The sequence below is a fragment of the Zalophus californianus genome, chromosome 1 (assembly GCF_009762305.2).
Source record: "Zalophus californianus isolate mZalCal1 chromosome 1, mZalCal1.pri.v2, whole genome shotgun sequence".
Lineage (NCBI taxonomy): Eukaryota > Metazoa > Chordata > Mammalia > Carnivora > Otariidae > Zalophus > Zalophus californianus.
In genome coordinates, this window is record NC_045595.1 from 21972161 (window position 1) to 21985467 (window position 13307).

Below are 13307 nucleotides of genomic sequence, written 5' to 3' on the forward strand. Positions count from 1 at the left end.
CACCTTTTACTTCATCTGACTGTCGCCATAACCTGGGTGGGTGGAGCAAGGACAGTGCTCCTGTTCTCCAGACAAGGAAGCAGAGAAGCCCAGGGGTAGATGACTCAACCAGGGTGACTCAGCCGTAGGGACTGGAATTGGACTCGGGAGACACAAACATCATCTAGAATTTGTACATTTAAACCAAAGATGAAGACAAATGAAGGCAAACTGACTATTCTAGCCAGTTTCTTCATGGAAATGGGGCATTCAGCTGCCCATTGGAGGCCAGGGATGTACATCCTTCATTACTATCTACAGAGGAGAACATTACCTCTGTTTACCTCCAAGCAGCCCTGAGCGGAGGCCTGTCTGCCGGTGCCTCTCCCCCAGCTCACCCACTGCAGTTAGACGAGATGTGGAGTCACTTACAGAAACTGTCACCATAGCCCCACGGCTCCCCAAGGCTCCTGCCTTGTGCACGGCAGTTCATGGGAGGGGCCCTCAGCAAGCCTGGCCCCCCAAATGTGTTGCAGCAACCTCAGGTGACCTAGCCCCTGGACAGCACAGCTGCTGCTCTGGGTTGGTGGTCTTTCCGGGGGTCTCTGGGCCTCGTGGAACCTCACTGTGAAACTGGGGTCCAGATTTTACTCCCCAGGTGGTAGGGAATTGTAGTTTTACAGCTGGAAAAGATCATCTGGTTCACTGTGCTGATTCTCCAGGTGAGAGATGGAGGCCAAGCCCCGTAGCCTGGCACATGAGGCCCTGTGTCTCACCCCCCCGCCCCACCTTCCCCCAGCCTGTCCCTCACCCCCGTGTGCTCGTCACTCTTGAATGATCAGCCTTTGCGTGTGCCCCTTGCTCTGACTGGAAGACCCTGTCCCACCTCTTTGAGGAGGGCCACGGTTACAGAGCAGAATAGCTTTTCCCTGGCATTTCATCTCAGACGTTTTTCTGGGAAGAGAGCAAAGCCGAAGGGACCCTGATATTATTGCTATGGGCTGAATATTGGTGTCCCCTCCTCTCGCCCCTCTCTAAGAATTCATATGTGGAAATTCTAAGCCCAGTGGATGATGTTGGGAGGTGGGGCTTTGGGGGATGATTAGGTCATGAGTGTGGAGCCCCCATGAATAGGATTAGTGCCCTGATAAGAAGAGGAAGAGAGATCTCTTTCCACAGATACCCACAAAGGAAAGGCCAGACAAGGACACAATGGAAAGTCAGCCATCTGCAAGGTAGGGAGAGAGTTCTCATCGGACACCAAATTAGCTGGCGCCTTTGTCTCGGACTTCCAGTCTCCAGGACCGTGAGGGAACTCTGCTGTTTAAGCCCCCCGGTCTATGGTATTTCGTCATGGTAGCCTGAGCAGACTAAAACAATTATGGAACTTCTTAGCAGGAAGGGACGGTGAATAATGTTTGGTCAAAACCTCGCGTTTTGCTCATTTATTTATTGATTTATAAATATTGATTATTTTTTGTGGCAAGCCTCTTGAGAATATAATGATGCATGAAATAGAAATAGTCTCTGATCTTATAGAAATTCATTTATTGGAGGAGACCAACATTAAAGAGATAACTTTAAGGAATTTAAAATTTCCATTGTGAATAGGACCATGAAGAAGCATCATGGTCTTTGACAACATCTAACAGCGGGCCCTTATTTTGTCTGGGAGGTCAGCAGAGGTTTCTCTGAGAAAGTGTTACTCAAGCTGAGTCTTGAGGGACAGGAAGTGCTTAGCCTGATGAGAACGTGGGGTGGGGGAAACCATTCTAGAAAGAGGGAACGGGACATGGACCTGAAATAGTAGCTGAGCTGGGGGCTGGGAGAAAACAGATCCTGTGGCCACAAGCCCTGTGTTCTTTCCACTCCCCCAGGCTGGGCTTCTTCCAGCTCTGTGTCCCTTGTGTGCTCATTCTGGAGAGGGGCGTTTATACACATGATGAAAGTGGGCACCCTAGGTGGGGAAGCAGGGGGGCCCCTCAGCGGCATGCAGGGCTCTCATGCAAGAGAACTGAGGAAGCGAGGGAAGGAGGGGTGAGGACGTTCCCTGTAGGCTTGGGTCAGGATGGAAAGGAAGGGCCAGGCGAGATGTTGAGGTCAGTCGTCGATTCAGCAGTGTGACCATTTCTTCCAAGCTCGTTCTAGAAAGGGTTAATGGCAACTTAGATACATATCCGTGTTGTTTTGCTTTTTTGATATGTACGCTAGGATCACAGAACCTCCTGTTTTTCAGTCCCCCTTTAAGTCTAGCTTTGTTTGCTGTATTCCTTCCCTCTTCTCTGCTTCCTGTGGCGTACCTTATGTATGCCCCATGTGGGCACCAGGGGCCGGGATTACAAAGACAGTAAGAGACGATCCCCCCAAAGAGGGACCCTGGGACCGTAGGGTGAGGAAGAGTGGTGTGTGTGGGATGGGCAACACTACCATGGTGTCAGCCAGGAGAGCCTTTCCAAAGATTTGGGGCCATGTGGGCGGATGACCAAAGCAAAGAGTTGGACCTTACTAGGCTCATCAAGTTCTTGTTATCTTCTGACAGCAGGTTGGGAACTCTGTGAAGATACAGATCAGGCTTTCTGAGGAGGACCCAGGGCTGGCTGGCTGGCTGGATGTTCATACTACACTTCTAGTGAAAGGGCCCCTGAGAACCAGAAAGGCGAGAAGCCGGTGTCATCGAGGGTCCTGGCATCTCCCACCCATTACTATTGACAGTTTCAGTTTCTCAAAGTTCTCTGCAAGGTTAACTGGTGCAGAGACTCTTCTCCATGGTAAATCTTTGCTTTTGAAAGAAGATCTGTCGGGTTTCTGAATTAGATGTTGAGTCTTTATTTCTGGTGCCTTGAGGTGGCTTGAGGTCTCATTGGTGACTCTCATCCCTACATAGGGTGGTGTCTGGCTAGGAGGAATTGGTTTTTTTTAAAAGGAGATCTGACTGGTCCTGCACACCCAGGATCCGCTGTTAGTGAGAACAGTCCCCGCTGCTGGCTCCGTGAGTGTACAGGCGAGTGGTCCTGCCCGGCAAATGCAGGGAGACTGGGATGCAGGAATTACTTCATCTCTCTGTTTCGCCAGGGCCTCTGAGCTTTGACTGAGCAGCCCTTCCCCCGAGATACCTTCTTTTGTGTCCAGTTCTGGAGGCTTCTTGCTTGCCTCTTCCTCAGCCATGCCCTTCCTCTGCGCTCTCCTCCATGTAGGCCACAGACCCTGTATCTGCTCTATGCAACATCTCACGGGGCCTCTTCCGCTGGGTGTGCATTCCCACCTTGCCCAGTTAGGAACCTGACCCTCCTGGTGACTTCCTTTGCAAATTACTAACTCAACATTCTTTTCTCAAATGACCAATTCTTTTGTAAATAATTACCTCTCCTGCCCATGATGGTTGTTTTGCAAAATTTTAAAAAATGTTACATTTGCTTACTGTGGAGGTATATTTGTTTTACAGGAGTCCTTTTGAATGGCAGGATTGGGGATAAGAACTGGCTTCTAGGCAAACTGGTCTAGAATGCTCTTTAGGCTGTGATGGTTCTGTTGGCATCAGGGTAGAGGCTCTGTAGTAAAGAATCACAATAAAGCAAGATTACATTTCCTACAATCAATTCCATCAAGTAATGCACTAAGGATTTTTGGAAAGAGAAACCCAATTCTTTAAAAGGAGAGAGAGAGGAGGACAAGAGAAAGGGATATAAAAGAGCCCTAAACAATTCAGTTACACTAATGGCCCTCGTATTATTGTGGCACTATTACTTACAAATAAAAGCCGAAGAGGAAAAACAAGCTGTGTTCGCTAGATGTACTCTCTGTTCCCTGCCTTGTTTTTCTGCTCTGAAGTATAGCACTGTGTTGACGTAGGGATGTAACTGCTATGAATATTGATGGCAGCAAAAGCCTTTTTTCTCTGTTTGGCCTAGTAAATAAAGCAGAAGTGATAAAAAGGGAAAAGGAATTGTAAAATCAGCATGCTGTTTTCAGCTTATCTTGTTCCCCTAGAACTCCACGTCTTAGAAGCATATTGACAACTTACATTTGGTGGTCAGGGTCTAATTTGAGTATAGTGGGCTGGTGTTTTCAGGGATTTTTGCTTCTGGTTCAAGTAACAGAGTTTCTCTCTCCTTTTAGCCCTCAAAGTTAGCTTTACCACCTCATTGAAGCCTTCCAGGATCCCTCCTCCCTAGCCAGTGGCAAAGTCCCAGCTCTCAGGGAATATGAAGAATAAATGAAGGAGACACCGGAGGTCTGCAGGCTCATGCATGCCCGGAGGGCATGGCTGTGGGGAAGGAGAAGGGGTCATATTGGCGTTATTAGACCTCTTGGACGGTGCTCAAAGTTCAAATGGAGCTCTGGAGGACAGGTTAGGGATGGCAGGGACCTGGGATGGAAGAACTAACGGAACTGGCTTTTCAGCAAGACCAGCGGGAAGTCGAGAAGGGGGATGAAGGCTGGGGTCCAGCAGTGGTTGGATGCTTGCCCTGGTGGTAGAGAGGGAGAATGTGAGTGACGCCTGGGTGGCTCAGTTGGTTAAATGTTGGCCATCGGCTCAGGTCATGATCCCTGGGTCCTGAGATCGAGACCTGAGTTGGGCTCCCTACTCAGCGGGGAGTTTGTTTCTCCCTCTGCCTGCCGCTCCCCCTGCTTGTACTCCCTCTCTCCCTCTCTCTCAAATAAATAAATAAAATCTTTAAAAAAAAAAAAAAAAGAGGGAGGATGTGGGGGGAGACACAGGGAAGGCCTGGCCAGGTGACAGAGGGCTAGCACTCTGGCAGGAGGCTGCTGAGGCCATCTCGTCGCGGTCATGTAGCAAAGCAGAGTCCTGGTGGGGGAAGGGGTGGACCAGTCCTTTGGCCTCAGAGGGCTCAGGATGCAAAAGCACCCTTTCCACTACCTGCCTTGGGGCATTTGCAGTGTTCATGTTTGGAACAGACTAAACCTTCCCTTCCCTTCCCTCCCAGACTAAACCTTTCGGGGGTAGGGACAGCAGTGGAGCTGTTTTTCTAATCCTGGATCCTGGCGTGGGGTCTGTCATATAGAAGAGGTGCTCACTCAGTGTTTCCTGAACCAAATTCATTTGACCTCTTGCATCAGGTGTCTTTGTAAGTGAATTCTGTGACTTCCATTTTCCTAAGGTATTGGTAACTTTCCCTGGGTCCCACAGGGTAGAATTAATATTTGTGGAGGGCTTTATGGCTCATGTGGAAGAGTTTTAATTGCTGATGGTTTTTCATTGAGTTATTAAGTAGCTTCTTGCCAGGGAGTGCCTCTTATAAAATTAATTGCACACATCCCAGTGGGTCAGTATTTCTGTTAAAGCCGAAGCTGCATAAAGAAAACCTTCACAAAAGAGGAAGGGAGTCAACATTTTTAGACCTGCTGAGGGATATGTTCTCTGGACGCACGAAGTTGCCTGAGTTGGAACGGGAAGGGTTCTAAGAGTCAGCTAGCCTGCGGGCTGAGTCTCCGAGGTCTGGGCAGCCAGATGGGAACAGCTGCTGGGGCCGGTAGGAGGGAAGGATGCAGAGGCTGAGCCCCCACTCCCTGGGAGGGCGTGTGGCGACCACTCAGCAGTGTCAGCTGGGGGACGGGGGGGGGGGTTGCCATCTCGAACTTGCTCCCCTTCTGTGCCGGTGAGGAGACTGAGGCCCAGAGGAGAAGAGGGACTTGCCCAGGTCACCTTGCTGCTCTGTGACAAAGAGGACCATGACTTAAAATCGGGCATAAACCCAAGAGGAGGAGAGAGGGTCAAAGCAGCTGCATCTTCCTTTCTTCCAAAGGACATTCTGTTCCAAGCCGCCGTTGGAATCTTGTTGCCCCCTTGTGCTTTTCTGGGCCTGATTTGGCAATCTCAGGAGGAAAACATGCTGCGTTTTGCAAATGTGTGCAAATAACAAACATGCCCCTTATGTCCCAGGCAGACTCTGTGCACACGCATTAGGGCAGGTGGCAAAATGCAGTCATGCAGCCTGGAGTGAAAAGTGTTTTACACTTAGCTGCTTATGAGAAATTCAGTGTTAGAATTAAAACGTTTTCCTTCCTGGCACAGGTGCTGTGTTAATGGTGCCATTTCTCATAATAAAACTTTGCTTGGAGAAAAATGCTTTTTGAGCTATTGATTCTAATTCCTGTTTCTTTTCCTTCTTCTCCCCCACCCCCCCCCCTTTTTGTTTCTCTTCACAGGAAAAAGTAGAATATGCCTTCCTGATTATTTTTACAGTCGAGACATTTTTGAAGATTATAGCGTATGGATTATTGCTACATCCTAATGCTTATGTTAGGAATGGATGGAATTTACTGGATTTTGTTATAGTAATAGTAGGGTAAGTCCCTTTTGTTTTGGGGAAATGTTTGGAATATGGGAGGCAGGGAGTAATGAAGAACCACAGTTTTTTGAGGGAATATGGTCACTCCTCTCTGCCAGTGCTTGTGGCCAGAACCAACCAGTGGGGTTTTGAAGATGGGCGATGCTGCTATCAGTCTTTGGGTTCAAATCCCCTCCTTGTTCTTACTTCCCTTCCAGTAACGTGTATAGAAGGAGGTTGAAGCTCCCAATGTAAGAGGGGTCATTTTACAGAGGACTTGGGTCTTCACAAATAGGCCAACCCTGCTGGCAGTTAGAGTCAAATGAGCAGAACTCTCATACCTAGCACCCTGGTAAGTTAAAAACAAAAAACGCGCAAACCAGTAAAACAGTAATAAATCCTTCAGAGCAGTGAGGTACTCTGCTATTTAACAACCTGAGCAAAGTTACTAACTTTTCTACTGCTTGGGGGAAAAACTTTGGCATGCTACTGTCCCATTTTAAATAACAAAACAAGTGTCTGAATAATGTCAGGTATCTGGCAAGAAATGAAATAAGCCAGAAAATGCAGAGAAGCAGGCATTCTCCAGAAATCCTGTCACAGGAAGGAGACACCAACAGTTTAGTTAAAGAAGAGCGTTAAAAAGCAGTGGCCTGCGTTGTGTGATTCTGGTCCTGCCACACCTGGAAATTTTGCCAGCAAGAGAAAAAAATGAATCCACATCAGAGGAGAGCTGGGCCTTTGGACCAAATACCCACATAGGGAAAGAAGATCTATCCCTTTGCTGAGTCTTTGTTACCCAGCTGCAAAATGGGTTGCTCCTAAAACTATATGTGGTCCTACCTAGAGAGATTGTTAATCTCTCTGTGTTCATCTCCATAACTTTGGTCAACTGCCTTTTGAAGTTGAGCAATGTAATTTTTCTTATAGGCTACTTTTTTTAAAATCGTGAATCCTTTGGCTTTTCATGGGAGACTAATATAGCTGGATATTAGGAGAATGGGATAAATTTTGAACCTGCCCTTTCAAACCTTAGGAAATTCAAATGGGATCCAAAATGGCCCAGTGGGATAATTAGACTTAAGGGGAAAAAGTCAGCTTTTGCAAAAACCACCAGAGGACATGTCATCTAAGGTATTACTGCAAAGGTAGTGTGGCTAAAATGAACAGGTAGTAGGTATGTACCATACCTTCCTGTATTTGCTGAAATCGAATAAGGAATGGCAAGCAGGAGCCTTGCAGGTCCCTTGGTTCTGGAATAATTTCACTGTGCCTCTCCTGAGCCTGGACTTTGTGTTCAGCTACCGGATGGAGATGCTTAGCTCCATTTCTTTTGTCCTTACCCTACAATCACCTCAGCTTTCTACCTCGAGACATTTTTCAGACTATAGTAGAGCACAAAGGGAACCAGACAGAGGGTGGTGGTCTCATCGCATTGAGAAGACCAAGACAAGAGTCCAGGAAGGCCGATGGGGCTGAAATTTGATAGACATGAGATGGGAGGGGGAGGGGGCTTTTCAGAGAAAGAGCTCCATAAATATGCCTTGTGGTCCTCCTGAGCTTTGCCTGAAGAATAATCTACCCTTACCGGGGTGAGAATCCAGGAGGCCAGTCAAATAATACTATTAGGGAAAAAAAAGAAAAGCTGGAGACTGTTAGCTGAATAATAACTACAACTCACATAGGTTTGCGAGATGTTCGAGTTATGACCAACCAGAATGGAGGCCTCAATAAACACCGTGGACTGTCAGTAGACACCCCAGAAGGGCCATTAGTAGTAGGGCTAAACTAACTCTAGGGTAAGGGTTGGCAAACTATGGCCAATGGGCCAAATTTAGCCTGCCAAAAAATTTTGTAAATAAAGTTTTATTGTAACATAGTCACATGCATTTGTTTACATAGTTGATTTGAGTAGTTTAGGTCCACAAAGCCTAAACTATTTACTATCTGGCCACTTATGGAACAGTTTTGCCAACTCCTGCTACAGAGTAAAGATCACCTGAATCCCTTGCTAATAAGGTTTGAAAAGAAGCCTGAAAAGGAACAAACTGACGTGCAAAACAAACTGCCTCACAAAGAAAACTCAACACTCTTTAAAGGAAGACAACAAAATCCAGACACTTAACAAGTGTCCAGCATCCCGTCAAATCTTATGGCCATTAATTAAGACATATGACCATAACCAGAAGGAAATTCCATCTATAGAGACAGACCTAGAAATGACAGAGATGATGGAATTAGTAGATAATTGCTTTACAAGACTTTAAAAATAGCTATTATGAATATGTGGACATAAAGGAACACATGACCACAATGGGAAAAGATGAGACAATATAAGAAAGAACCACATGGGACTCTGAGAGCTGAAAAATTTTCCTGGATTGGCTTAATAGCAAATTAGACACAACAGCAGGAAAAAAAAAAGTCAAGGAACTTGAAGACCTAGCAGTAACACAAAGAATAATAATCGAGAAAAATTGAACACCACCTCAGTGACCTGCGGGGTAATATCAAGTGGTCTAACATACATATATTTGGAGTCCCAGAAGAGAGGAGATAGAGGGGAGCCAGAAAAAAATATTTGAAGAAATGACTCCAGATTTTCTAAATGTGATGATAAATACAAACTCACAAATTTAAGAAGCTCAACAAAGCTCAAGCAAAGTAAACATAGAGAAAGCTACACTGAAGTACACCATAATTCATAATGAAATTGCTCAAAACCAAGGATAAAGAGAAAATCTGAAAAAGTAGTCAGAGAAAAAGACATCCCTGGACTTTTTGTCAGCACTATAGAAGCCAGAATACAGTAGAGAGGTATCTTTAAAGTGCTGAGGAAAATGCCAACCTAGAATTCTTATTCAGTGAAGATAGCTTTCACAATTGAAGTAAAAACAGACTTTTTCAGACAAACTAAAGCTGAGAATTCACCCCAAGTAAACCTGTACCTCAACAAATGTTAAAGGAATTCCAGAAAGGGCACATGCATGGGTAAATATAAAAACATTTTTTTTCTCAGTAATTGATTATTTAAAGCACAAGTAGTAACAATGTATTGTGGAGTTTGTAGCTTCTATGAAAGTAAAATATGCGACAATAATAGCACAAAGGACAGGAAGAAGAAAATAGCTATATACTATTGAAAAGAGCTTGTACAGTTGGCGGTAAATATGACAAAATATTACTTGAAAGTATACTGTAATAAGTTAGAGATGTGTGTTACAAACCCAAGAGTACAGGCCAGCAAACTTCAGCCCATAGGCCAGATATGGTTTATTGCCTTTCTTTCTTTTTCACATTGGCAAAGTATTTTCCCGTCTGCTTTGGAAGATTGTTTTATCGGAAGACAGTCACACTCACTCATGTTTGTGGCTATTTGGTGTTAGGATGGCAAAACTGAATAGTTGTGACAGTGACCCTGTGGCCTGCAAGTCCTAAAATAGTTACTCTCTGACCTCCACAGAAGATTTTTGCTGACATTTGCCCTAGAGAAGCCACTAGAAAAAACAAAGAGGTATAGTTAATAAGCCTGTGTTGGAGATTAAGTAGAATTTTTAAAAGCTCAATTCAAAAAAGGGATGAAGAAAAAAGGAACAATGAGCAGGGCAAACAGAAAACAAATAGCAAGATAGTAGATTTAAACCCAGCTAAATCTTTATTAGAATCCAGAGTTTACCAGATTTTATACACTAAAAAAAAACCCAGACCCAACTCTAGAGTATCTACAAGAAACCTAACCTAGGTTAGGTTACTTACAAAGAATTTGTAAGTAAAAAGCCAGAAAAAATATATATCATGTGAAAACTAATCTAAAGAAAGGTAGAGTGGCAATATTAGTCCAAAAAAGTAGACTTCAGAATAAGGAATATTATCAAGGATAGAGACATTTCATAGTGATAAAAGAATTCTTTCATGAAGATACACAATATATGCCTAATAACAGAGCTTCAAAATACACCAAGCAAACCCGGAAAGAACTGAAAGGAATTCTATTCTGTTATTGTAGTTGTACATTTTAATACTTCTCCCTTGAGTATTGATAGAACATCTAGACAGAAAATCACTAAGTATATAGGGATATTTGAACAATACCACCTAGCTTGACTTAACTGGCATTTTTAGAACACTCAAGACCAGAAAGCCCATTCTTTTCACATGCACATGGAACATTGACCAAGAAATATTCTGGGCCATAAAATAAGTTTCACTGAATTTAAGAGTATTAAAATCATACAAAATTATGTATTCTGAATGAATTTAGCAATGTTTCTGGAGAGAAGGTCAGTATTAAAACATGTGAATTTCTATATCTTAGTCATGAACAATTGGAAAATGAAATTTTAAAGGCATTATTTACTATAGCATCAAAAAGCGTGAAATATTTAGGGATAAACAGCACACTACAAATGACTAAACTTTGCTGAGAGCACTTAAAGAATAAATAAATGGAATGATGTACCATGTTCATGGATTGGACAGCTCAGTTATTGTTAGGCTATCAGTTCTTCTCAAACTGAACTATAGATTGAATCCTAATCTAAATCCCAGGAGGATTGTTGTAGAGATTGACAATTTATTCTAAGACTTATATGGAAGTTAAAGAGGCTCTAGATTAGCCAAAGAAATATTTAAGAACAAAGCTGGAACGTGATCTTAGGGCTTACTATAAAGCTACGGTAGTCAAGACTACTGTATGATGTTGGCATAAGAAGTAGACATAAAGATCAATGGAACAGACTTAGGGATGCTAGAAATAGACCTATATGTATGTGATCAATTGATTTTAGACAAAGGTGCCTTGATACTTCAGTGAGTTGAGTTATAAGTTGTAGTACTAAATTGTAGTCAGTTTTTAACAAATGGCATTGGAACAACTATTTATCCATATGAAAAAAAAAGAATCTTTATTCTTACCTTATAACACACACAAATATTACCTTAAAATGGATCATAGACCTATATGTGAAAGCTAAAACTATATAATGTCTAGGGGAAGATCTTTATGACCCTGGGGCAGGCAGAGAATTTTTAGGACCCCAAAAGCATCAGCCATAAAAGAGGTCATTGAAATTTTGGAGCTTATCAAAATTTAAAATTTTTCTTCAAAAGATAGTGTGAAGAAAATTAAAAATTAAGGCACAGGTTAGGAAAAAATATTCACAATACAGATATATGACAAAGGACTTGCATTCAGAATATATAAAGAATTCTTATAACCCATTAGTAAGAAGACAACCCAGTATATAAATGGACAGAAGATTCAAATAGATCTTCACAAAAGAAGATATGTAAATGGTTAACAGGCACCTGAAAAGATGTTCAACATCATTAGAAATTAGGGAAGTGCAAATTAAAATCCCAGTGGCACACTACATACCCACTACCATTACTAAATATAAAAAGACTCTCAATACCACATCTTAGCCAAGATACGGAGCAATTGGAACTCTCATACACTGCTTGTGGAAATGGAAAATGGTGCAGTCACTTTGGAAAAGTTTGCCAGCTTCTTAAAATGTTAATCATGCACTAACCACAGGACCATATTACCAGCACTACTCTTGGGTACTTACCCAAGATAGATGAAAACACATGCTCACAGAGACTTTATTCATGATGGAGAAAAACTGGAAACAACCCAGATATCTCCTAACAGGTGAATGGATAGAGTCATTGTGATATATTCATTCAATGGAATATCCCAACAATAAAAAGAAATGAACTGTGAATAAATGTAACAACTTGGATAAGTCTCAAAAACATGGGGAGCAAAAGAAGTTAAAAGAAGAACATATGTTGTATGATTTCATTTATAAAAGATTCTGGAAATGGGAAAAAAACAACCCAAAGTGATGGACAATCAGTGGATACCAAAGGCTGAGCTGAGAGGGAGATAATTGCACAGAGCCATTAAAGAACTACTGGGGATGGTAGAAATGTTCTAGATCTTGACGTGGTGTTTGCACTTGGACTTCTACATTTGTTAAGACTCCTCTCATTGTACACTTTAAATAGATGTATTTTATCATATATAAGTTGAGCTGTAATAAAGTTGACTTAAAAACTAAAAGAGAAAACAAAAGGAAAAAAAGAGAAAAAAAACTAAAAGAAATTAGGAAACTAAAATAGGAATGGTCTCATTGGTCTTTGTCATTAAATATGAAGAACTTGAGAACATCTGATTATTTTTTTATCCAAAATATACACCAAATTATAGTCAAAGAGCAGAAGAAAAGTTAAAGAAAGAAAAGTTATTGGGTCTTCATGGGAATCAAATTCCTACTCACTAAAGTCTCCAACTGCAAGCTGTATCTCAATCCAATGGACTTTCCGTTCCAAGCCAACTGTGACCTATTGCTTTTGTCAAGATTCCCAATAACAGAGACATTAAGGAAGTGATTGATACTTCTAAAATGTTAACCATAATAGTGTGACCACAGGAGGACTCAATGTGTCTACCAGAGCTGAGAGTGTTCCCTGTATAGAAAAGTTTATTCCACCCACCTAATGTTTCAGTCAACATATATTTCAGGCTCATCACTTAAGCTTTTGTGAAGAAGAACATGGGGTGCTCATTTCTAACTTGAGTCCGTTTCAGTAGCTCCTTGCCTTTTGCTCCTGCGTTGGGGTAAACTTTGTAACATTCTAGGATCAAATACTTTCTCTTCATGTCCTGAACTTGCCAGGCGTGTGGTACTTTTTTTGTTGAGGGTGGGGGGCATGAGTGGTGAAGGGAGTAGAATCACAGAATATTAGACTGGGAAGGGCAGGGCTCTGGATCATTTAATCCAGTTTTCTCCTTTTACAGAGTGGGGGAAACTAAGGCCCAGAGGAGGAGAGGAACTTTCCTAAAGCCTCCTAACTCTTAGGAATGGAATCCCAGCCCCAGCCCCTTCCACCCTTGGCTATCTGGAGAAGGCAGCTAGCTTCCCTCTCTGGCTCAGGTTCCTTTGTAATGGGAGCGAGACATCATTCACCTGTTTTCAAGGGCATTGCTGAAGAAAAAGGGGGTAAAAGGACCGTGAAGTATGCACTGTA

The 13307-nt window shown here is 42.9% G+C and overlaps 1 protein-coding gene across 4 annotated transcripts in view; it reads left to right on the forward strand.

The window, feature by feature from the left end:
* Positions 1-13307, forward strand: part of CACNA1D (calcium voltage-gated channel subunit alpha1 D) — a 296432-nt gene that overhangs the window by 132126 nt on the left and 150999 nt on the right. For all 4 annotated transcript variants that reach the window (XM_035727534.1, XM_027583774.2, XM_027583772.1 and 1 more), the window contains exon 4: positions 6148-6287. In XM_035727534.1, the coding sequence (XP_035583427.1) occupies positions 6148-6287 (140 nt within the window). The remainder of the gene's footprint in view (positions 1-6147; positions 6288-13307) is intronic.